Here is a 22,221-nt window from a genome sequence, read left to right on the forward strand (position 1 = left end):
ATATCTAGTCTAATATCACACTATCGACATAATATACTGCCCAACCCTACTGTAATGTAGCAAAGGGGACTTACTGTCTAGTTTAAGATTTTCTGCAGCAGGTACATCATTCTAAGAATCAGTCTTAAGAAAGCAGTGGCTTTGAGGCTTGTGTGAATTGGTTAAACTGTGAGGAAGTCATGAGATGGCGTAAATTTCCTCGAGATCCTGTTGCTTTCAAAACCCTTGATTAAGCTCTTTATTTTGCTCTGTTAGAGTTCTGCCCAGGTGTGCCATGGAAGGGCCTTCAGAACATCGACCCTGAGAATGACCCCAACATGACCCCTGGCAGCGTCCCCAGCGGTCCCACCATCAATACCAACATCCACGACGTCAATCGATACCTGCTACGGGACAGGAATGGAGGTATGATGGCCACTAACGTTTTAAGACAACCAGAAGTCCCAAACCAATGACATGCTGTGGAAAGCCAATCAGATGTAGATTAAAAGTCGACCCATGTTAGTATCTCTACTTCACCACTGGCACCGATATCATGTCCTTGTGCTGATGCATACATGAAGTTACTTGTTTTTTTCTCTCTCTCTGTCTCTGGTCACAACACTGTACGACTGTATAGCCACTTCCCCAGCTCCACCACTTCAGAATGGCTCTCTGCCTCCAACCAGCAGTGACTGGCCAGTCAGTGGTTATTCTAGCTCTTTCAGTCTGTCGTCCTCTGATGGAGACAGCTCAGGTACACATCCAGAGTATCCTCCCTCCTCCTCTGTGTGGACCTGCCAGACCTCCCCTCATCCAAATGAGAGCCCTGACACAATGCTGTCTTAGGCTCCCTACTTATCCTAAACCTTACCTAACCTCTGACCCGTTGTTTATGACCCTTTTCCTACTCCAAGCCACGCCTAAACTTGTGCCCCTGGTGCCTTTAGACAACACCTTTACCACTACTAAGACAGCAACCTCGCCTAAATGTGACCTTCAACCATCTGTGCCTCTGTGACCCAGCCCACAAAAAAAACAAGCCTCACCCCTGCTGCTCATGACATCAGTACACACCCTGTGTTTGAGTGTTTGTGTGTGTGCTTTATGATGAAAAGAAAAAAAAATATCAGAGATAAATCAGCTCTGTACTTTGTGACTGTGTGTCATCTGGGACATGATTCTGTCCAAAAGCTGTTGTAGACAGACTTTTTTTTCTTTTCTTTTTTTTTTGCATTTACAAAAATGCAGAAGGAAGGCAGAGATTCCACATAAGTCCAGAAAAGCAGTACTTGAAACTGAAATTAACCGTGAAAATATTAATGTTAGTTAGTCACATAGTTCCTACTTTCAGTTTAGCATGCATTTATGTCTGCTTTAATATTATGATAAAGTTCTCTTTTACAGCACAAAGATTCAGTGATTCATTTCCCTTCTTTTGCATGTTGTGCTGTAAAAACTTTGGTGAATTTAATTACATTAAGTAAATATTAAGACCCACTGAAGCTATCAGGGCATTAGCTGAACGAGTTAGTGGTGCAGGAAAATAAATGCCTTGTTGGGAGCCTGTAATCAACTTAGTTGTAACACTAAATCTTCGTCTGTAACTGATTGTCTTGATCTTCACGTCCTCTCTCCATCTAAAGGGAAACTGTCTGACATGAAGTCCACCTGGTCCCCAGGGCCCATCTCCCAGAGCCAAGCCTCTCTGTCCCATGAGCTGTGGAAAGTCCCTCAGGGGCCACGCAGTAATGCAGCCCCCTCCCGGCCCCCACCAGGCCTCACCAACAACAAGCCCTCTTCTACCTGGGGCGGCAACTCACTGGGCCTGGCCCAAGGCTGGAGCGGCTCCTACTCCTCTGGTGAGCACTCTCATCTGAGCTGCAGTGCACTTATTTAATTTCTATTAGCAGCAGCGTTGGGTGTCATTTACATTTGAAACAGTACTGGAACCCAACGATACCTTTTAGAGTATTTTGTCAGAATATTTTACACACCACCATACCTCCCTCCCCCCTTCCAAACCCATCCCGACAACCTCCAGCCTGTCAGTCTGTCAGCAGGGCATAGTGTGAGAACGCTGTCTTGTGTGTCTCAGGGGAAGCAAAGTTTAATATAGTAATAGTAGTAGTAATGTTTTCTGGAGCATTATTTTTGCATTTGCACATGTATTGTCAGCAAAATAGCTTTGAAGCGTAAATAAATGCATCAGGTCGCAATTACGCCTCTGAGACGCAGGCAAGACACGAGCCTAAGCATCTGTTGCATGAGACCTGCGTGTGAAAAAACGTGTCGGACACACCTGTGGTCTACACACGGGACGTTTTGTCCTAGCCAGCTTTGCATTTCACATTACAGATACTACTGTGGGCATTATCTGCGTCCAGTTTTGAAATGGTTACCACACTTATGACAGCTTTCTGCTCGTCACTCTCTCACCTGATTTATCGTGAAACAGTGCTTGACAGTGCCGATCAGTCAGTCGGTCAGTACCCTCAAAAGTCCTGTGTTTGGTACCTAATCTTAATTATTGTTTGGTACCTAATCTTAATTATTGGAACCAACTAGAATGGATCTCAGTCACAAACCCATGCACTGTTCCTCCAGAGTTTATAACCAACTTGCATTTGAACTGCATTTCAAAGCATAATATTGAATGACAGAAAGATTTGATAAAGAAACAAAAACATCTTTCTATGTTGGTTGGCCACATAAATTCTATACATGGGAAACGCTGCTAAATTTATTAACACTTCTGAGTCTCAGGTTTCACTTTGACATGTTCCTTACCAGGACTAGATCTCTTCAATATATCAGCATCATTACAATCTCTAGTCCATTCACATATGAAGAAACAAACATGTTGCTGCTGAGACTGTTTCTGAGATTGCAGAACTAAGGGTCATTTACAAAATCTGTGATTTACAGTAAGAGTAATTGAAGAAGTCTCAATACAGCCTGAAATTGGAGACAGCTTTCATCAAAGTGAAATCAACACATATCAATCTTTATGATGTATTTCACACCCAGCAAAACACAGACATGACTGAAGATGTGTAGGTGTGCCGAAGTTCACAGCTGCGACCCTGCGCTGACAGCACTCGCTGTGTAAAGGCTGGGTGAACACGCCCTGCTAAACTGACATCTTGAGGTTTACCAGCTCTGCAAGAAGCCTCATTTAAACAACATACACGTGACCTTGTTTTGACACGACAAGTATAAGTTCATGTAGATTGAAGAGAAAAGAGGACTTGTAGTAGTGTAGGCAAGAATCATGTGTGTGGAAATAGCTAACAGTCAGTGGAAAGTGTGTCTGAAAAGTTTGACCTAGAGCCCAGAGCGCCAGGGCACTCTTAAAAAGAAGTATTCTAGTGGCTAAAAAAAAAACAAAAAAACACACACAAATTGACACAAATTATTTCACAGGAAATTACATGTGAACCGTTTCCCTTCTAGAGCTCTATTATAAGAGTACTGACACTTAAATGTATTTGTCACATACTTCATGCTCACACCTTGCCTATATGGGTGTAATGTGAAAGGAACAAGGACAAATGCACTGATATTTTATCATGACAAACTCTGCAGCTATACTACTTCCCTCTGTTTTTCTTACACCTAATACTAAAACATTATATTTGACATGTCTGTTACAGAGGGAACCACCTGGAGTACTGACAGCTCCAACAGGACCAGCAGCTGGCTCGTGCTGAGGAATCTCACCCCACAAGTACGTACACTGCTGCTAATTCTTGCTTAATTGAAGCCACAGTGTTTTATTAGTAAAGCTAGCATGTAAATGTTAGGAATCATTACAATGTCTCAACTCAAATGATGGCTTTGGGGGAGGATACTCAAAATGTATTCTGCGCTCCCAGCAAGTTTGATACAAAACAGTTGCATTGTATTAATTTATTTGCAATCTAAAGAAAAATAAAAAAATATATATACAAAAAGAACATTCTTGGGCAGATGAAATATCAGCTCAATTGTACTAAAACAATAAATGGAAAAAGAGATCAATAGTGACTGAACATACAGTGTAAAATTCATGAATCAGCTCAGATATTAGCTGTAACTGTAACTTTGCTTTCTGTCGTGCTCCAGATTGATGGTTCGACTCTGCGGACCCTGTGCATGCAGCACGGCCCCCTGATCACATTCCACCTCAACCTGACGCAGGGGAATGCTGTGGTGCGCTACAGCTCCAAGGACGAGGCCGCAAAGGCCCAGAAGTCTCTGCACATGTAAGCCTCTGCAAAGTCTCTTGCATCAGAAATTAAGGAAACGTTTTCTTTCTCAACTTCTGCTGCCTTTTTGTGTTCAAGTGAAGCAGCAATTACGGAGGAAGAAAATGGGGAACACTTGGGGTAAACCAAATGTTTCTGGCGTCTTAATGGTGTTTTCCCATGCTGGGAACAGTTCAGCTTTTTGGATGAGTACAGACGATGATATTTTTGTATCTGGACAGTCACATGGAAGAGGAGGCAGAGAGTCATGCTGCATTGTCAGTCAGCTGTATTGTAATGTTACAGCGGTTACTGTAATAACCAAAGTGAACAGGAAACACCGGTGAGGCCCATTCCGGGGCCAGATTAGCTGGTTTTTTTTTAATCTCTCTTTTTTTCAGGTTTGTCCCTAATTTTGCTTTGCCAAGAGTGGCAGCCACTGTAGCTGGTTGTCATGGAAACATGTGTGACCTATTTCTTTACTGTCAGCAGCAGGAAATGTGGTTATTGCAGGGCAGAAAAAAGCATAGTAGCATGGTAAAAAACAGTATGAAAACAGCAACATTTGGTTGAAAAGTATCTCAGCCATGTGTTGTCCCATTTTAACTTGTAAAGCACATTTAACATGAAACATTAAACTGCTAGTTCCTCATTGCTAGTTCTTCTCTTTAAGGTGTGTGCTTGGAAACACCACCATCCTGGCGGAGTTTGCCGGCGAGGAGGAGGTGAACCGCTTCTTTGCACAAGGCCAGTCGCTGGGGGCTAACACCACTAGCTGGCAGGCCAACCCGGGAACCAATCAAAACCGGATGGGCGGGGCAGCACAGTCCCACTCTATGGGCCAGTGGAGCAGCAGCGGCGGCGGTGGAGGCAAGGCCAGCGGAGGCGACCTGCTGTGGGGTGGTGTGCCCCAGTACTCCAGCCTGTGGGGACCGCCGAGCGGAGAGGATGCCCGCGTGATTGGGAGCCCCACTCCCATTAACACCCTGCTGCCTGGAGATCTGCTGAGTGGGGAGTCCATGTAGGATGATGCCACGACACACTAACCGACCAACCCACCACCACCATGTCATGTAAGCCATCGGTGGAGGGTGGGGTGGGAAAAAAAAATACAAAACAAACAAAAAAAAAATTCAATATGAACAGGAGCAAAACCCAAGCAAATCATGTGGCGATAATCAGTATCAATTTGAACTGTTTGAACTGTGAATTGTGAATCAGAAGGCCGGGGTCCCAACCACACAGACTGCAGACTCCAGTCCTTCTGTTTTACTTTTGTCCTTTTTCGTTTGGTTTACCTTTTTGGGGGGAAAGAAAAGCAAGTTTTTTTTCCCCCCCTTTCGGTATTTTTTGAAATGCATCGTATAAACAAACTGAAACAAGACACAACACAAAGAACCTTTTAAGTGTTTTTTTTTTTTTTTTAAGTTTTTCCATGAGTATACATGACATTCTGTGTGAAGTGTTTATAGGAGAAGCAATCAAAGCTGCCATCTAAGACTTTCCTTTTCCCTCCAAAAGAAAAAAAAATCATCCCAAAATAAGACTTAAAACGACCATTCCCAGCATGTCCATGGCCAATGATGTGGTTCAAAGATCTTTACTAGTTATGTTCATGTTTGTTTCTCAGCACTAATATTAGCCTTAAGTGCTCTCTGGCCCAGGTCCTTCCCAAGCCGCCTTTTTTTAGTTTGTTTTGTAACTGAAGAAATAGCTGAAATCTTGCACAGTTTCACCTCTGAGCCAGCAAGTGGTACAGGACATGACTGGTGACCAACTCTGTCACTGGGCAGTAAGAAGGCCTGGCCACATGACTGGCCCTACCAATCATCAGCTTGATTATTTTTGATTCAAAGGGATTGACACAGCTGTTAAATGTTCCTCTTTTTTTGACCCAAGCGCATTTTTTAAAAAATATCTATCACAACATATAAGCTGAGAGAAGATTATTTGTCAACCTCGCTGCGTGTCTCCATTTACGTACATGTCTACGTATGTCCGGCGGCACCTAATCATTGACGTCTGCAAGCCCAGATCCTTCTGGTCACCTTCAACCCAGTCGCTTACTGGTGTTTTGTCGTATTTTCTATTGTCTGATTTGTTATGAAGCCCAGCGGTCTGTATGGTCAGCCAGTTTTCGGAGGAAAAAAAGAACACAATTTCACCTTCATGTGACAGTTACATTGTGCAATATACACCATAGACCTTTCTTCCGTCCATACTCTGTGTCCACCGGAGCTGGTTTCTCTTTTTTGTTTTTTGTTTTCATTGTTGCTGATTGCAGCAAAAGACTTTGGAACTTCACAAACCTTACCCCCCTTTTCAAAACTTGGATTCCCTCCAGGCCGCCAATCCCCCTGAAAACTGTTGGGAAAACTCTGCAAAGAGGAAGAAGCAGCTGTTGAACTGTGCATGCAGCAAACTGTACTAAAGAGTGACACTGAGTACACAATAATGCACACTTCCTCTCTGCGTGCCACAGCCACACCCAACAGAGACTGAATCCACAGCGGGATTGGATGGTTCTGGGTATCTGGCACAATACCAAATAAGAGGGGTTTCTCCTAATGCAGTAGACCTACGAGTGTTCCTTGCGTTTGGTACTGTACAAACAGAAGAGACTAAGACTTTTATAAATTCAAAGGGTTTTATCATAGCACTTATGAAGAGCAAATCGCTTCAACTGCAATCCAATAAATCAAAAAAAGAGCAGCATAAACATAGAAAACAACAACAAAAAAATCCTGCTCTTTTATGTACTATATCTATTCCTTGGAAATGTGTCTGGCGTTGTTCCTCTGGTAGCAGGATGAAGGGAAACAAAACTGAAATGTACCATTGGACTTTGGGGGGGAAAAACTGCAGTCTGATTTTTTTCCTTCTTTGAAAAATATCAAAGTGAATATCACTGTTACTCCAAATGTTTAGCCTTGTTCTGTTTGGAGGCACTAGACTTGCAACGTCAGCTATCTCTGACGCCCACCGGCCGGTCAGTCGGCAGGCGAGTCGGAGCGGGGTGGGTGAGGGGGAGTGTCCACTGAGTGCCTCTCTGCTGTGGTCCTCTGGGTGTCAAGCGGCAGCCCCACAGCGCAGCACTTCCTCCCGGGCTCCACTTGACCCTCCCTCAGTCTGGCAACGGAAAGCGGCTCCTCCAAGACCGGCCAATCACGGCTCTCCGCCGCACACGGCATCTCCAATGGGGGGGCCCGCCACCACTCGACCCTGCTGTCGTCCCGCTCTCTCCCCCCATCTCTCAGTTCTTTGACACAAAGATCACTTTAGCTGGAAGATGTAATAGTCATATTTCTGGAATTTTTGCCAGTGTACTTTTTAATTTTTTTTTCTTGGAAAAGATCATTTTGACTTTTTTTTTTTTTTTTTTTTTTCAATGTGTTATATTGTTATTTTTGTCTACATGCAGTGGTCTACAAAAATACTGGCTGCTGAACTAGCCCTTCACTGTTCATATGCAGAAACACTTTGGTCAGAGGTGCCTCTGTATGTTCATCCTGTGTATTGAATGCAAAACGAGGATCAATACTACAGAGCGTTATTGATTGTCTATTTGTTTTTAACTGATCATGCTTTTGTGTTCGACAGTATTCTGTAGTACTTCCAGGTAGTATCTTGAGATGTGTAAAACTAGGGTGTCTCAGACAGGGGGGTGCAGGTGTTTGTCGCTCCAGCTGCTCCGCCTGCCCGCAGGCTGTCCCCCCTTGCCCTTTGCCTAGCTGCTACGCTATGACCTCCTCTCCTCCCTCACCTCAACCAGACCCAGTAGCCCTCCCCTGACCAGGCACCAACAGGCCCTCCTATCTGTTTCTATGCAAAAGACTAGAGGCTGGGGCCCTTTACAGCACGCCAAACCTGACTCGGGAATGAGCACTCCTCCCAGAGCTTGGCGAACCCTAACACTCGTCCCCCCCGTGCGCTTCTGTCAGCACTTCAGAATGGCCGCCGTTTCTGTAAAGTCAGGCTAAAGCCACCAGAACACTGTCATATACTAAAGTCCGCTTTATCAAAGGTCAGCCTTTCTCTCTGCGCTGAAGACACTTCTGTCCAGCTTGATCTCAGGGTAGGGGAGTAGATGATACCAAGTATGAGATGCAGCTCTCCGTATCTGTCCTTTCTACTGTGAGAGCAAAGTCTTAAATTTAAAGGCCATCTGCGCAACAATATGTACGGACCTCATGCCTCGAACTTAATCCTAATTGGAAGGGGAAAGGCTGGTATTGTATCCTTTTCTCAAAAGGTGGCCTATCGTACTGTTTCGGGGCCCATTATTGCGCGTAAAAGTTGCCAACGTAATGTGCCAATATAAATTTGCTGTGTCATACTGTATCTTTATAGAGAGCACTTCTGTTCCCTGTTTGGAGGAGCTTTGATAAACTTTGCAGAGGGTGCAGTGGGGGACAGGAGGGATCAAACAAATGGGCGGCAGCATCACACCCTGAAACGACTGAGATTTTTTTTTTTTTTTTTTTTTTTTCTTTTTTTTCTATGCTTTTGTGGGGAATGCCCCACGCTAAGGAGAAAATCTTTACTCAGTTGGGGGTTCCAGTTTGCTACAGTGCACAGTTGATGATGGGTAATCCCGGGTACATATTTTTTTAAAACCAAAAATGAAATCGCATTTTAACGTCATTTTTATGAAGTTTGACATAAAAATCTTAAAAATGCTAAAAAATCTAAGTGAAAAAAAAAATCTATAATATGTTAAAGCTCTGCACTTCTAGCTGAAACGTCTCCGGTCATCAGCCTCTACTACCACCATCTAAAGGAGTAGACTGGCGGCCGGGGTGCCTTTTTGTGGATGCTGTATTTATCTCGTTTTTATGTTTGTGTCCTGCTCAAAGCGGGCCCACTGAACTGTACATTTCCACAGACCCAGATGGCTTGGGCCCACTGTATCAGCCTCACTCTCCTCACTCTGCATCAGCAGGAGGGGAGGGGCACATTTCAAGAGGTACAAAGTCTTAAAAACATTTTAGAAAAAAGTCAAAAAAAAAAAAAATCTAAAAAAATTAATAAATAAACAAGAAAACGGGAAAAGGCTACCTTTCAGGACTTGCAGTCCTGCAGCACACAAGCAAAAATCACTATTGCCTGTTTCTGTAACTGCCTTGATCCAAGCTCAGACAGACCCAATAGCCGAGGACCTCCCAGCATCCTGTACTAACTGGAGAACCCTGACAGTGAAGGGGGTTTCCCATGCTGCACCAGCATCGAGAGGTTCTCCTCTCTACAGCTCTGTTCAAGATAACAGTATATATGTATACTACACTACATATATATATATATATATATATATATATATATATATATATATATATATATATATATATATATACTGTGAGTTCGGTGTGTGGTATCACCTCTTCAGACTTCTTGGATCGTAACCTCTGAAACTTTTCATTTTTTTTTGAAAGGTCTTGGTTTAATACAACTGAAAAATGAGCAATATGTATTTTCCCCGCAAATAAGTGATACGAAGGAAAGAATTCGGGTCGGGTGTAAACTGATACTTGATTGATTGAAAGCTGCGTCTTTCGTATATATGGAGTTGGATATGCACGTTTCTGGTTTATGATGACATATTACAGTACTTTGAAGTGCTTGTACTGTATATATGTGTATTTGTTTGTTAATTAGCCTGTCTAAAAGCCCAACCCAACCAGTTGATTAAAAAAAAAAAAAAAAATCACAAACATATCAAAACAAGACAAAATATTGAACACAAATACTTGAATCATGGAGCGCCAATAATGTAATGTGAAGTCAGTAATTTTTTTTTGTTCTCTCCATCTGACAGGTACACTTAGGGGCTTTTAGAGAATATTAAAAATGTATTGCATTAAGTTACAAATACGAAATCTTTTGAAAAAAATGCAAAAGTCATCTTAGATGTGTGCTTGAACGTCAGATGTTTGTATGAATGTGTGCGCAAGAAACTGTGTGTGTACCAGGCACATGGCCTGCTGTTATGTTCCACTCAGTATGTTATATTTTGTGTCTGTTTTTTTATCTTTTTTTTTTTTTGTTGTTGTTATTGTTGTTGTTCTGTCAAAAACTATTCTGATAGACATTGTTATTATCTTCTAACGTTGCACTGAGTGTCTTCTACCCCTCACTCAGCTAATCGTAGATAAACGAGTCTAAGTACGGAGGGGAGATGGTGACAATTCATGTGTACATGTTTACTCAAGGACTTAATGGATTTTTTTCATTCTATCTGTAAAAAGTTTATCTACCTTATAGTGGCTTTTATTGTGGAATAATCCAATACAAGGATTATCATTGAGTATTGCACCATTTTGTTCCAATTATACAAAAAAAAAAGGAGAAAAAAAAGACAAAAAATATAAAAAAAAGTACAAAAAAACTACAAAACAAAAAAGGGGAAAAAAAACAAAGAATTGTGGCCATAGATAGCTGTAGAAGGACTAGTAATCCCTATGTTAACTTCATGGAGAAATGGAAAGGGATAAAGTGTGGGAGGTGAGTTTGTTACAAGACTCATTTCAGAGGTGCCTATCTTTTCTGTTTGTTTTTTTGCAAAAGCCACCTGTCGTTTACAAGCATTTCATTTGTCTGAAGTTCAAGGAAATAGGAATTTATAACAGGAATGTTGTTTAAAAAAAAAGACAAATTTCATCTTCCATCAAATATGGACATGAAAATCTTGCAAAATGAAGATTTATGCTACTTTAAGAACTCTGGGATTGATCAGTGTTGTGTCATATTTCAATTTTTAAGTTCTCTTTCAGTGTCGACAGACTATCTCTGTATGTATTGAGTTGTGATTTTTATGTTACCTGTAAGCGACGCAGTTTGCTCACTATCTTGCACACTCATAAAAAGATGTGGATTTTGTCTCAGGAAGGCCAGGGTTCCAGATACCAACTCCATCATTTCTAGGTTTAATGTTCGTGTGGAAAAACAAAAAAAGCAACTGAAAACAATTAAACTCCGAGCAAGCACTGAAGGTCATGAGTTTAACAGAATATAGAAGAGTGCCATTGTTTCTTTAAAGCAACAACAAAAACGTTCGTAGCAAGTTATATATTTACCAAATAAGACTGAGAATCAACTTTGAAAAAAGTGGAGTGCTTTACATGTGAAATCTAAGTAGAATTGCTTTACATTTAAACTGATCAATGGTTTGATTGTCAAAATGACAGTGACAGAAAAATGCATTTGTATGTTTTGACTTTAAAGTTTCCATCCTGTAGTCCAGGAGCGTTGTGCAAGAAGTTTTTATGTTGTTTGTTTTTAATCATCTCTCCTGTCTGTTAACATGTCTGTTCCTGTGACAGGTATTTCAATAGTTGAGAGATTTCTTAACATGTAACAGATGGTTTTCAGAGGCAGGTTTGAAGTGGAGGAATAAAGCTGGTTTTTAAAGGATCATGATCTATGCACAAGTGGGAGGGAAGAGTCCAAACCCAGCTGCTGTACTGCGGGCGTTTGTCGACTCAGACTCTGGGGTTCAGGGTTTGATGTAGGGTTGTTCTTGTTTTGTCTCTTGCTCAAATTTCCTCCACTCAACGTCCCCCTACCCTCCTCCTCCTTATCATCATCATCATCTAATGTTTTAGCAAAACTTTACATTGCGTCACCATGCTGTGTAATCCTTAACCAATGAGCGCTTATCCTTCTGCTGAAGCACTGTGGGTTGTACTGAAAAAAAAAAAGCCCATGACTTTTAAGGCTGTCAGTTTTTTAAAGGGGAGGAGGGTGGGTGGGGGAATGAGGGTACTTTGCCTTTGCCTTTCTCTTTACTTTGAAAAAAAAAAAAAACATTAAGGAAAAATGTCTGTAACTGAAATACAAAGTTGTGGCTTTTAATGTTGTTCTTTTTATCCTCATAGAATGTGATTGTTAAGGACATGCACCGGAAAAAAATGTTTCCATGGATTATGGAGCTTATTTCGGACTATATTAATAAATTACAAATTTTCTTGGCTGTTACTGGCTGTCGTGTCACTTTCTTTAAAAATGGTTTCCTGGTTTCACTTCAGATGTAGAGTGATCTGAAGTAATTTTATTATTTCACTGCATACTGAATTGCTGTAGAGAGGGAAAAGTCAATATTAAACAGTTTATTACAGTTTGGCAATATGACTGTACTTAAGTGAAATGACAGATTGCCAAAAACAACTCTGGATAGTATGTCAGAAAAATGTCAAAATAGAATGCAATGAAATAATCAATTTGTAACTCGCAACAAATATTGTATAAAGATGTCATAAAAATGTCCTACATAAAGTCTTAGTATAGTGTGTCATAACAGTGTCAGTACAGTAGTATGTAGTACAGATGTCAGTTTTGTATGTGATGAAAAAAATGTACCCCCAAAAATGTCATAGCAGGATATGTCATAAATATAATTGTTTCATTAAAAAAAAAAAAAAAAAAAGTTATAAAAAGTCATTAAAAAAAAGTCACAATAAGTTGTTTTAGTGTCATACTATAGTATACTGTACAATGAAAAAGTTAGTATGTTAGTATGCCATAAAAATGTCATGGTATAGTATGTCCTAGTATAGTGTCATACTATAGTATGTCATGAGAAGTTCTAGTATGCTATTAAAATGTCTTGAAAAAATGTCAGTATGTCAAAAAAAGTCATAGTTTACTATGTCCTAGTAAAGTGTCATACCTAAGTATGTCAAAAAATGTTATAGTATGGTATGTCATAATACAGCATATAGGTTAATAAGTCATGAAAAATGTTGTGGTATAGTATGCCATAAAAAGTTTTAAAAAGTTTAGTATGTCCTAGTAAAGTGTCATAAAGTTTTAGTGTGCTATGAAAATGTCATGACAAACGTCAGTATAGTGTCATTTAGTATAGTGTGCAATAAAGAATGCCATAGTATAGTGTCATACTATAGCATGTCAAAAAGTTATAGTATGCAATTAAAATGTAATGAAAAATGTCATAGTGTAGTGTGTCAAAAACATGTAGTACAGTTTGCCATAAAAATTGCCATAAAAAGTCATAGTTTAGTGTGTCATAGTAAAGTGTCATACCAAAATATGACATAAAAAGTTATAGTATATTATGTCCTGATATAGTGTCTTACTATAGTATATAACGGAAAAAGTTAAAGTATGTCCTTAAAATGTAGTATGTCAAAAAGATATATAATATAGTATGCCATGAAAAATGTCAAAGTTTAGTGTCTTTAAAAAAAGCCATAAAAGTTCTACTACAGCATATCATAAAAAGTTACAGAATGCAATTAAAGTCTCATGAAAAATGTCATGCTATAGTATGTCAAAAACATGTAGTATAGTGTGTCATTAAAAGTCACAGTATAGTATGTCCTGGTATAGTGTCACAGTACAGTGTGTCATTAAAAGTCACAGTATAGCATGTCCTGGTATAGTGTCACAGTATAGTGTGTCATTAAAAGTCACAGTATAGTATGTCCTGGTATAGTGTCACAGTATAGTGTGTCATTAAAAGTCACAGTATAGTATGTCCTGGTATAGTGTCACAGTATAGTGTGCAATTAAAAGTCACAGTATAGCATGTCCTGGTATAGTGTCACAGTATAGTGTGTCATTAAAAGTCACAGTATAGCATGTCCTGGTATAGTGTCACAGTATAGTGTGTCATTAAAAGTCACAGTATAGTATGTCCTGGTATAGTGTCACAGTATAGTGTGTCATTAAAAGTCACAGTATAGCATGTCCTGGTATAGTGTCACAGTATAGTGTGTCATTATAGTGTCACAGTATAGCATGTCCTGGTATAGTGTCACAGTATAGTGTGTCATTAAAAGTCACAGTATAGTATGTCCTGGTATAGTGTCACAGTATAGTATGTCCTGGTATAGTGTCACAGTATAGCATGTCCTGGTATAGTGTCACAGTATAGTATGTCCTGGTATAGTGTCACAGTATAGTATGTCCTGGTATAGTGTCACAGTATAGTGTGTCCTGGTATAGTGTCACAGTATAGCATGTCCTGGTATAGTGTCACAGTATAGTATGTCCTGGTATAGTGTCACAGTATAGTATGTCCTGGTATAGTGTCACAGTATAGTATGTCCTGGTATAGTGTCACAGTATAGTGTGTCATTAAAAGTCACAGTATAGTATGTCCTGGTATAGTGTCACAGTATAGTATGTCCTGGTATAGTGTCACAGTATAGTATGTCATTAAAAGTCACAGTATAGTATGTCCTGGTATAGTGTCACAGTATAGTGTGTCATTAAAAGTCACAGTATAGTATGTCCTGGTATAGTGTCACAGTATAGTATGTCCTGGTATAGTGTCACAGTATAGTATGTCATTAAAAGTCACAGTATAGTATGTCCTGGTATAGTGTCACAGTATAGTATGTCATTAAAAGTCACAGTATAGTATGTCCTGGTATAGTGTCACAGTATAGTATGTCCTGGTATAGTGTCACAGTATAGTGTGTCATTAAAAGTCACAGTATAGCATGTCTTGGTATAGTGTCACAGTATAGTGTGTCCTGGTATAGTGTCACAGTATAGTGTGTCATTAAAAGTCACAGTATAGCATGTCTTGGTATAGTGTCACAGTATAGTATGTCCTGGTATAGTGTCACAGTATAGTGTGTCATTAAAAGTCACAGTATAGCATGTCTTGGTATAGTGTCACAGTATAGTATGTCATTAAAAGTCACAGTATAGTATGTCCTGGTATAGTGTCACAGTATAGTATGTCCTGGTATAGTGTCACAGTATAGTATGTCCTGGTATAGTGTCACAGTATAGTGTGTCATTAAAAGTCACAGTATAGTATGTCCTGGTATAGTGTCACAGTATAGTGTGTCATTAAAAGTCACAGTATAGTATGTCCTGGTATAGTGTCACAGTATAGTGTGTCATTAAAAGTCACAGTATAGTATGTCCTGGTATAGTGTCACAGTATAGTATGTCCTGGTATAGTGTCACAGTATAGTGTGTCATTAAAAGTCACAGTATAGTATGTCCTGGTATAGTGTCACAGTATAGTGTGTCATTAAAAGTCACAGTATAGTATGTCCTGGTATAGTGTCACAGTATAGTATGTCCTGGTATAGTGTCACAGTATAGTATGTCCTGGTATAGTGTCACAGTATAGTGTGTCATTAAAAGTCACAGTATAGCATGTCTTGGTATAGTGTCACAGTATAGTATGTCATTAAAAGTCACAGTATAGTATGTCCTGGTATAGTGTCACAGTATAGTATGTCCTGGTATAGTGTCACAGTATAGTATGTCCTGGTATAGTGTCACAGTATAGTGTGTCATTAAAAGTCACAGTATAGTATGTCCTGGTATAGTGTCACAGTATAGTGTGTCATTAAAAGTCACAGTATAGTATGTCCTGGTATAGTGTCACAGTATAGTATGTCCTGGTATAGTGTCACAGTATAGTATGTCCTGGTATAGTGTCACAGTATAGTGTGTCATTAAAAGTCACAGTATAGCATGTCCTGGTATAGTGTCACAGTATAGTGTGTCATTAAAAGTCACAGTATAGCATGTCCTGGTATAGTGTCACAGTATAGTGTGTCATTAAAAGTCACAGTATAGCATGTCCTGGTATAGTGTCACAGTATAGTGTGTCATTAAAAGTCACAGTATAGTATGTCCTGGTATAGTGTCACAGTATAGTGTGTCATTAAAAGTCACAGTATAGCATGTCCTGGTATAGTGTCACAGTATAGTGTGTCATTAAAAGTCACAGTATAGCATGTCTTGGTATAGTGTCACAGTATAGTATGTCCTGGTATAGTGTCACAGTATAGTGTGTCATTAAAAGTCACAGTATAGCATGTCCTGGTATAGTGTCACAGTATAGTGTGTCATTAAAAGTCACAGTATAGCATGTCTTGGTATAGTGTCACAGTATAGTGTGTCATAAAAAGTTACAATATGCCATTAAAATGTCCCACTGTAGTATGTCAAAAAGATATAGTATAGTATGCCATAAAAAGTCACAAGTTAGTATGTCCTCGTAAAGTGTCATACTTAGGTATGTTATAAAATATTAGCTTGACATTAGAATTTCATGCAAAATGTCATGCTGTAGTATGTCAGCAACATTTAGTGTAGTATGCAAAAAATGGTTTCATATGAAAGTGCATCATGAAAAAGTTTTAGTATGCAGGAAAAAAAATGTCATCGTGTAGGATGTCAAAAAATGTGGTAGCGTGCCATACAAATGCCAGAAAAGTCATATTAAAGTATGTCCTAGTGTAGTGCCATACTATCGTATGTCATAAAAGTTATAGATTATTGTAAATATGTATGGCTTCAAAATGTCATCGTAAAGTGTCACAAAAAATGCCATAAAAGGTTAGTTTAGTGTGTCCCAGTAAAGTTTCATCCTACAGTATGTCGTAAAAATTAAAATATCATAAAAAAAGTCATAGTATAGTATCTCATAAAAATGTCAACACTGTGTGTCATGAAACATTTCAGAGAAAGATTTAATTAAAAATTGTCACTGTATAGTATGTTATTAAAATGGCGTGAAAAATGTCAGTATAGTGCATGATAAAAAAGAAATCTCAGAAAAATCATTTCAAAAGTCATCCTGCAGTATAGAGTTCAAATGTTTGTTAACATCAGGATTGCAAATGCTTCTTCAGGATGAGATGTTATCAGTGTGTTTGTTAGACCTCAAAGACCACAAAAGTCCTTACAAAACGCCACAGGGTACCTTTATTTGCTCAAACACAAACACACAAACATGGGCAGTCAACATTTACAAAGGTCCTTGAGAAAATGTCAAATACAAACACTCGTTCAAACTATCCTCAGTCCAATATACATGAGATATAACAGTCCGACAGAATCTAAGCTGTTTGAATGTGTTGGAGAAACTAAGTAAAGTAATTTAAAGTAATTTAATAGAGTAAATTTGAGTGCAGTAAGTTTCAGGCAGCTGAGTTGATAAGTTGGTCTAATATTTCATTTCTAAAATTCACTCCTGGGTTTGGGGCTTTCGTAATGGTTTTCAGGACAGGATTTCTTCACAGGGCAGTTTCTGTACTCAGAAGACTCCATTTCCTCCAGATGGTGGGGGGCCAGTTTTCGACAGACAGGCTTCACCCCAGTCATCTCCTCGTAGATGGGGGCCTGAGGGTGTGACTTGACACTGCGGCGTGCTTTGCCCTGATAGTCATAGAAACAGGGGGAAAATAAATCAGTGAAGTGAACAGAGCGAACACACTCTCGATTTCCTGTTAAAATCAGAGTTTTTCATTTTCTTCTTTTTACTGTGATAGGAAGTCCTAACCAAATCCAGTCCTCACTATACCTTTTTTCTGTAACTTAAAAAAAGAGGAACACTGTAGTTCACAGTTCGTAGAAAAATGTCTTCCATATGAACTAAAAAAGAGAATTAAGTTTGCTACCAGAATTGTAAGAAAAACATGCTGAGTGACAGCAGCAAGTTGTGAAACTCGTGTGGTTTTGTGGTGAGCTGCAGAGGAACTCTCTGGCACGATCTTAACAGGCAGGTGCTGTTCGCGGTGATCTGTTCTGTTTTTCTCCTTTTAGCTTGTGTAGTGTCAGAGCAGCGCATTATAAGCCACAAGTCCACTCACTTTATAAATCACCACAAATCCGAAGAGGAGGAGGAAGAGGAGGACAGCCACAGCCGCGGACAAAGCATACAGCAGGGTGGAGTAGTTGGAGCAGCCGCACTGACCTCCTGTGAAGAAGCAGAGAGAGATGATGAAGATATGAGGGTTGACCTCACTGCTGCAGGACACAAACACAGAGGGCCTTGACATCCCCTGAAGCCACACTGACAACACTCAGCGTCCTCGCTGCACTGCTGCTTCTGACACTTACAAGTGCAGTTATAAAATATTTTAAGATAAACAGCAAAAGCAGCACGTTAGTACAACAGTGAGTGGGTCAAAGGCAGCTCAACTGTGACATGTTCAATGGAATTTCAAAAACCACAGAGCCAGACTTCCTTCCTAGTTGCAGGCTGCCGTTTGAGTATGTTCCTATTAGTCATATTAAATTCACCGTGGGATGGCCAGGTTTATTTATTACATGAAGATAAGCAGCAAAAACTTCAGAAACAGGGAGACAAACATCTGTTATCATGGCCAACAGGAGCTCTGATTGGGCTGATATTATCAGGAGGTGATCGCAGTTTGGTTTGCTCAGTAGGGTTTGAGGACAACATCTCAAACACAAAACTCTCAGTAGAATTTCAATAAAAAATTTTTGAATTAAACGTGAATAATCTATAGTCACAAATTGTGAAAATCTATCATTTTTTCAAAAAGGCTAATTGACTCGCTCACACCTGTCAATTAAAAATAAGTCAATCTCCACAGTGTGGAGAGGAATACACTATATCAGGTTTTGGCCACACAGAGAACACTCGATAGGAGGATTTATCCACTGGTGGTTCTGATCATTTCGTGGGAAAATGCATATAAAACGGCACCAAAATAATTTTCTACATCTGTGCATGAACGGTTCATGCCCCTGCCCAGTGTTGGGTAACAAGTCAGTTATACTGGGACAGCACCATGTTAGATATCACCAGATTGACTGACAGATTAACAACTGGCTGTTCATACTTGACGCACACATAAACTCTAAGTGTGGAAAAATGTGAATGTCATCTGTTAGTGATGTCTGATATTGTCAAGTGTTATCAGTGGTGAACACATCCATGGACGCACAAGTGAACAAATATAATGAACAATTGTTAGTGCTTGTGAAACTGACAGAGGAAATAGAGAGGTCTTTTGCACAGGTTTCAGAACATGTCAGTGTCACCACAACACCCGAATCTATTTAATTAAAATCATTATTTGAAAAGAAACAAACAACACTTCAAGACAGCTGGCAAATATGAACTTCAGTAGTTGTAGCTGCAGTTATGTTAGTAGACGGCTGACATCCTGAGACGTCAGAGCGGGACCGAAAGACACTGAAACAACAGCACAACAGAGAGGGAGGAGAGAACTGGGTGCAACAACAGAACAACAGTTAGTACAAGAAAAAGTCATTTTCAGAAGCCTGAAAAAAAAAATGCAGTTAGTATAAGTAACCTTGCGATCGAGTCCCCCTGTGACCCACCTTGCACAGACACAAAGAACACTTGTCTGCCCAGACTGGTGGTGGAGTCGGGCCCACCGCGCAGGAGCAGCTGGCAGCTGTACAGGGCGCTGTCGTCTGGCTGCAGCTGCTTCAGGGTCAGGTTGTAGGTGATGCCCCTAGGACCGGGAGCAGAGGACAGTTGGACCCTCTCGACAGGGAACTGGGAGGAGGAAGAGCCGTCGCCATGGTGGCGCTTTGAGTGGTACAACACCTCCACAGGCTTCTGGCCCCTCTGCCGCATCAGACTCACCCCCTCCACGGCCAAGGCCTCCCCGTGTTGGGGGAAGCAGGGGAGCACGGCCGAGGCCCCAGAACACGTCTCTACCAAACCTATGTTCACCGTCCCAGGGGCATCTCCGGAGGGGAAAGGGAATAAAACTTAGAATATGACCTAAAATCCCATTTCCTCTAATTAATCAAATTAGTTGTGTGGGTTAGCAGCTGTAAGGATATCAGGGCGAGTTCTTGGTGATTATAGTAGCCAGATAGGACAAACTGAGTGCAGCCTTTATAACCAATCAACATGTGCAGTCAACAGGAACAGTAAAAGTAACGATGGTAAATCATCTACCCTTGAAAGCATCGTCAGGGTGCTGTAGTAAAATGTATTTTTGGGGTACAATCTAAGGTGTATATCAGTATTTATTGAATATTGTTGCAACCAGGAAAAGAACGGTCATCTCTTGTCTTGTCAAACTGGATCAGTATCTGCTGTTTTTCAACTTGTAGAGAGGATGAGAGGAGCTGATATGAATTACATAAGCTCACTCCATCTCCACAGTGTTGTGCGCAATATTACTCTACATTCTGATATTAATAAACCTTCAGTTTTCACAGGTTTTTGATGCTGGTGATGGGTTTGTAGTTTCAGATGTGGAAGCAAAACTGCGTAATCATAGGAGGTATTTCACACCCTGGTTACTCTTACAGTTAGCAAATCTTAAATACAAAAACACAGAGTGAGTCATCGTGGGCAAAATGCTGAATACCGAAAAACAAGCAGGTTAGATTTCAGGGAGCTGTGTTGAACTTTAACTGTGTTGCAGGAACCGCTGAGGGTCCATGATGGGCATGTTAGTGGTTTGTTTTGTCAAAAACAGTAACACCACAAAGAAAATAACACGTCATGGTGCCAGTTTTAACAAGGCATCATTTATAAAGGGTTTATAAGACTTAACGCTTGATGTGTCAGTAAAGCACCACTGATAAGAGGAACTTTTGCATGGTCAGGGTGTTTATCATGCTCCAGTTTATGTGTTTAGCTGGCTCTTTAATTCCTTCTGCCTGGTGTAAACCTCATTAATTAACAGCCATTATCATTTACAACCCCTTATAAAGCATGCCTTATTAGACAGTGGTTCTAAGTGGGTTCAAACAACATCACCAAACACACTTTCCAAATGCCAACCCCCCTGTATTTGACCTTCAAGTTTTCTGTTAGTTTTGGAAAGTGTAACCTCCAGTGGGCGACAGATGAAAAGTGAGTGGGATGAAAAAAAAAAAAAAAAGAAGCTCACCAGCATTAACAAGGAGGACGAATTCTGTCTTCCCACGTATTCGATCGTCTTCAGAGGAAGGGTTGGCCACGAGGAACTCACAGTAATAGCGGTCTGTGTCACCGGCATTTAGCTGAGAGATGGTCACGTTCAGGGAGTGCCTGCTCGGGTCGCCGGTGACACTGATGCGGTTCTTGTCATCATTATCGTTCAGCTTGAAGTTGCTGTCGGTGTACTTGAACAGCACTTCCTTGGGACGCAGCCAGTCACGCTTCAGGTAGACGCCGTAGGGCGAGGGGTTTTTGGGGTCAATCACACAGAGAAGTACCACAGATTCCCCCTGATTCCTCTCCATGAACTGAATGTCACTGCACACTTGATAAAAACAAAAATAATAATATATATCAGCAATTTTTAGTTATATTCTATACACTTAAAGATGTGTTTCAAAATAATAGTCACAATTTTAGAAGCATTTTGCAGCTTATTTTTGTGATCTATATTATCTTACATAAGGGCATTGTGCACAAAAAAATAAATGAAAAAAAAAAACAAACAACTGAATTCTGTTTTGAAATCTTACAATCAACCATTCCATATGAGTGAGCTGGACAAAACTACAGCAACACCTCAGAGTATAATCCAAAATGATACCACTACAACCTGCGGCCCAGAAAATGACCAATGGTAAATTAATGAATCACTTTTTTTATAGTGGTGCATTACATTGTGAAGTATTCCTATTATTTTGTCCACCCCTTGAATAAGAAACAGACTCCCGCTGACTTCCCTTAGACTTACTTTTCAGCTCCAATCATAATTCAAACTACAAAAAAAAAAGGTAACGACAGAACTGAACTCACCAAATCCAGTTTGTGTCAAGAACAGCGTCCACAGACAAGCCAGGTACTGGATCCTAGTCATCTTTAACCACACTGTCAGAAGACACTAACATAGATCCTGAGGGAAGTCAGTGATGTAAACCATGACAGCACACGTACAAGCTCTCAGAACTGGATGTTAAAAAGGTTTGGTTAACTGTAAATGAAACCAAGAGGAACTCCATGAAGCTCCACCTTCAAAACCTCAAGACGAACACAAGAGGAAGCACACACTAACCAACACGACGTATGACAGATCAGCTCCTTCTAAGGCCAAATGGCAATTAATCAAAAAGGTAACAATACAGCAGAGCTGAGGCTGAACATATTAAGAAAGAATAATCAGCAGCACAGTCAGGACCAACATGTGCATGGAGGTGCCTTCAGATGTTTTGTTACAGGCAGTTTGACCCGACTCTAGAGTTCATCTGTGTCATTCAGTGTTGTTTTTTCCTTTAATTTGCATTCTTTGTCTTTGACACACTTGAGAAAAACCTTCCACAGACAAAATTGTTTTTGCATATCCCT

The 22,221-nt window shown here is 40.2% G+C and overlaps 2 protein-coding genes across 5 annotated transcripts in view; one reads left to right on the plus strand and one right to left on the minus strand.

Moving 5' to 3' along the window:
• tnrc6c2 (trinucleotide repeat containing adaptor 6C2) overlaps window positions 1-12,179 on the plus strand; it is a 64,107-nt gene extending 51,928 nt beyond the window's left edge. For all 4 annotated transcript variants that reach the window (XM_049568457.1, XM_049568465.1, XM_049568473.1 and 1 more), the window contains 5 exons: window positions 256-405; window positions 1,626-1,841; window positions 3,636-3,709; window positions 4,087-4,226; window positions 4,882-12,179. In XM_049568457.1, the coding sequence (XP_049424414.1) occupies window positions 256-405; window positions 1,626-1,841; window positions 3,636-3,709; window positions 4,087-4,226; window positions 4,882-5,233 (932 nt within the window). In that variant the 3' untranslated portion in view covers window positions 5,234-12,179. The remainder of the gene's footprint in view (window positions 1-255; window positions 406-1,625; window positions 1,842-3,635; window positions 3,710-4,086; window positions 4,227-4,881) is intronic.
• Window positions 12,180-16,881: 4,702 nt separating this feature from the next.
• Window positions 16,882-21,858, minus strand: cd7al (cd7 antigen-like). Its single transcript, XM_049572468.1, has 5 exons — window positions 21,676-21,858; window positions 20,834-21,187; window positions 19,296-19,670; window positions 17,792-17,898; window positions 16,882-17,357 (listed from the first exon to the last, which is right to left on the minus strand). The coding sequence occupies exons 1-5, from the start codon at window positions 21,734-21,736 to the stop codon at window positions 17,160-17,162; spliced, it is 1,095 nt and encodes a 364-aa protein (XP_049428425.1). The 5' UTR covers window positions 21,737-21,858; the 3' UTR covers window positions 16,882-17,159.
• Window positions 21,859-22,221: the final 363 nt, after the last annotated feature.

The sequence above is a fragment of the Epinephelus fuscoguttatus genome, linkage group LG3, assembly GCF_011397635.1.
Source record: "Epinephelus fuscoguttatus linkage group LG3, E.fuscoguttatus.final_Chr_v1".
In the NCBI taxonomy this organism is placed as follows: domain Eukaryota; kingdom Metazoa; phylum Chordata; class Actinopteri; order Perciformes; family Serranidae; genus Epinephelus; species Epinephelus fuscoguttatus.